The following is a 1,451-nucleotide window of genomic DNA, read 5'->3' on the forward strand; positions in this document are numbered from 1 at the left end:
GGGGGGGGTATCCTCGAGTACCGCTCGTGTTACCCATGGTATGGGGCAAAAAGCCCCCATTCATTTTTTGTGTGTGCGTGTGGACGAGGCGGAATCGCACTTTCTACTTGAACTACAATGTTTCGAGGAAGATTTACTATAGTACTTTAGTTTATTGTTGGACTAAGAGATTTTTTAAGAGGTGTTACGGAGCTGAGGAAAGAGAGAGAAAATATGTAGGTAGAGAATTTTGGAGAAGTTTGTATATTGGACGCTGAGGGACTTGATAAAAGAAAAAAATAATTAAGGTTTAGTGGTGGGGAAGCTGGCGGCCTCGTCCACGCTGGCGTACAATATAGTATAAAAATAAGCGTATTAATACGATTTGGTACGGTGTACCAAGTTAGGAAGATGGTTTGTGCATCAGCCTCCCTGCATCTTGTTATGCTTATGGTCATCTGTACTGCAATTTATGTAGAATTACAGGTTTTGTCATCTGGACTGTCAGGGCTTGTAACGTGCATGTTCTTGTAGCGAAGCGTACCGGTGATGAACTCAATAAATTTCGTAGGTTCTGTGCTGTTCGTGGTTTCATCACCAGCGAGTGTTTGGATCGCGTAGGGGAGCGTCACGTTAGGCGTGTTTTCCATCAATGTCGACGACATACGGAACTCGTCAGCCAGACTTCCAAGTAGCAGCACAAGATGCCGAGTCTCGTCGAGAGACTCGCCGATTCACTCCATATCGCAGGACCAGATTTTTGAACTTGTCCACATGGACAGCGAACATTGTACTGGGCTTGATCATGAAGCTGTGTAATTTCTTGGTGACGAGGAGCCAGTTCTTGAGTGCCTTCTTGTTGGAGTGCTCTTTGAGTAACATCCACGTCTCAGCAGCGGTCAGCGCTTCACGGATGTAGACTTGGTACGTGAGACTCACGTCTCCAGCGATAACACCAATAGCCTTCAAATCGTTGGTCTTCCACTCAACCGTGGAGCGGTCGCTCACTTTGTTGAAATCGGGACTCTCTGGTCTGCGGAGCAGACCCTTGCAAGCGAGCTAAGTCCACATATTAGTGGAAGTAATTGTCTTTCACAAGCTTGTCGGTGGTGTCACCGTAGCTTGGGCTCATAACAAATTAAAAGATTGCGCGAGGCGCGTAGTGGATGGGAGCAGATGAATGGAAATTTGAAAGTGTGATTGATTCAGTTAGAAGTCTTAGCCCTACTTGTTCCTTCCTACCTATGCAGCTCCTAGTGCCCTCCTACTATAGCATGTCCATGTATAGAAATGGAATGCTAGGACGGGCATGTCTGCATAAAAATGTGCATATAAATCGTAATCTGTGAATGCCATATGTCTCGATTGTCCTCCCGCCTACCGCGGACGACTACCGGTTCATTTAGGCCGCCCGTAATCACTGGTCGTGTATTTCGCGGGACGTCGGAAAGTTTATGGGGAACTACATCTCT

At 46.5% G+C, this 1,451-nt stretch overlaps 1 protein-coding gene across 1 annotated transcript; it reads right to left on the reverse strand.

The window, feature by feature from the left end:
- Window positions 1-449: 449 nt before the first annotated feature.
- Window positions 450-1,111, reverse strand: PPTG_19605 (hypothetical protein; the record flags this gene model as incomplete). Its single annotated transcript, XM_008918153.1, has 3 exons — window positions 450-663; window positions 746-1,026; window positions 1,076-1,111. The coding sequence occupies 3 exons, from the start codon at window positions 1,109-1,111 to the stop codon at window positions 450-452; spliced, it is 531 nt and encodes a 176-aa protein (XP_008916401.1).
- Window positions 1,112-1,451: the final 340 nt, after the last annotated feature.

This window comes from Phytophthora parasitica (assembly GCF_000247585.1).
Source record: "Phytophthora parasitica INRA-310 unplaced genomic scaffold supercont2.148, whole genome shotgun sequence".
Classification (NCBI taxonomy): domain Eukaryota; phylum Oomycota; class Peronosporomycetes; order Peronosporales; family Peronosporaceae; genus Phytophthora; species Phytophthora nicotianae.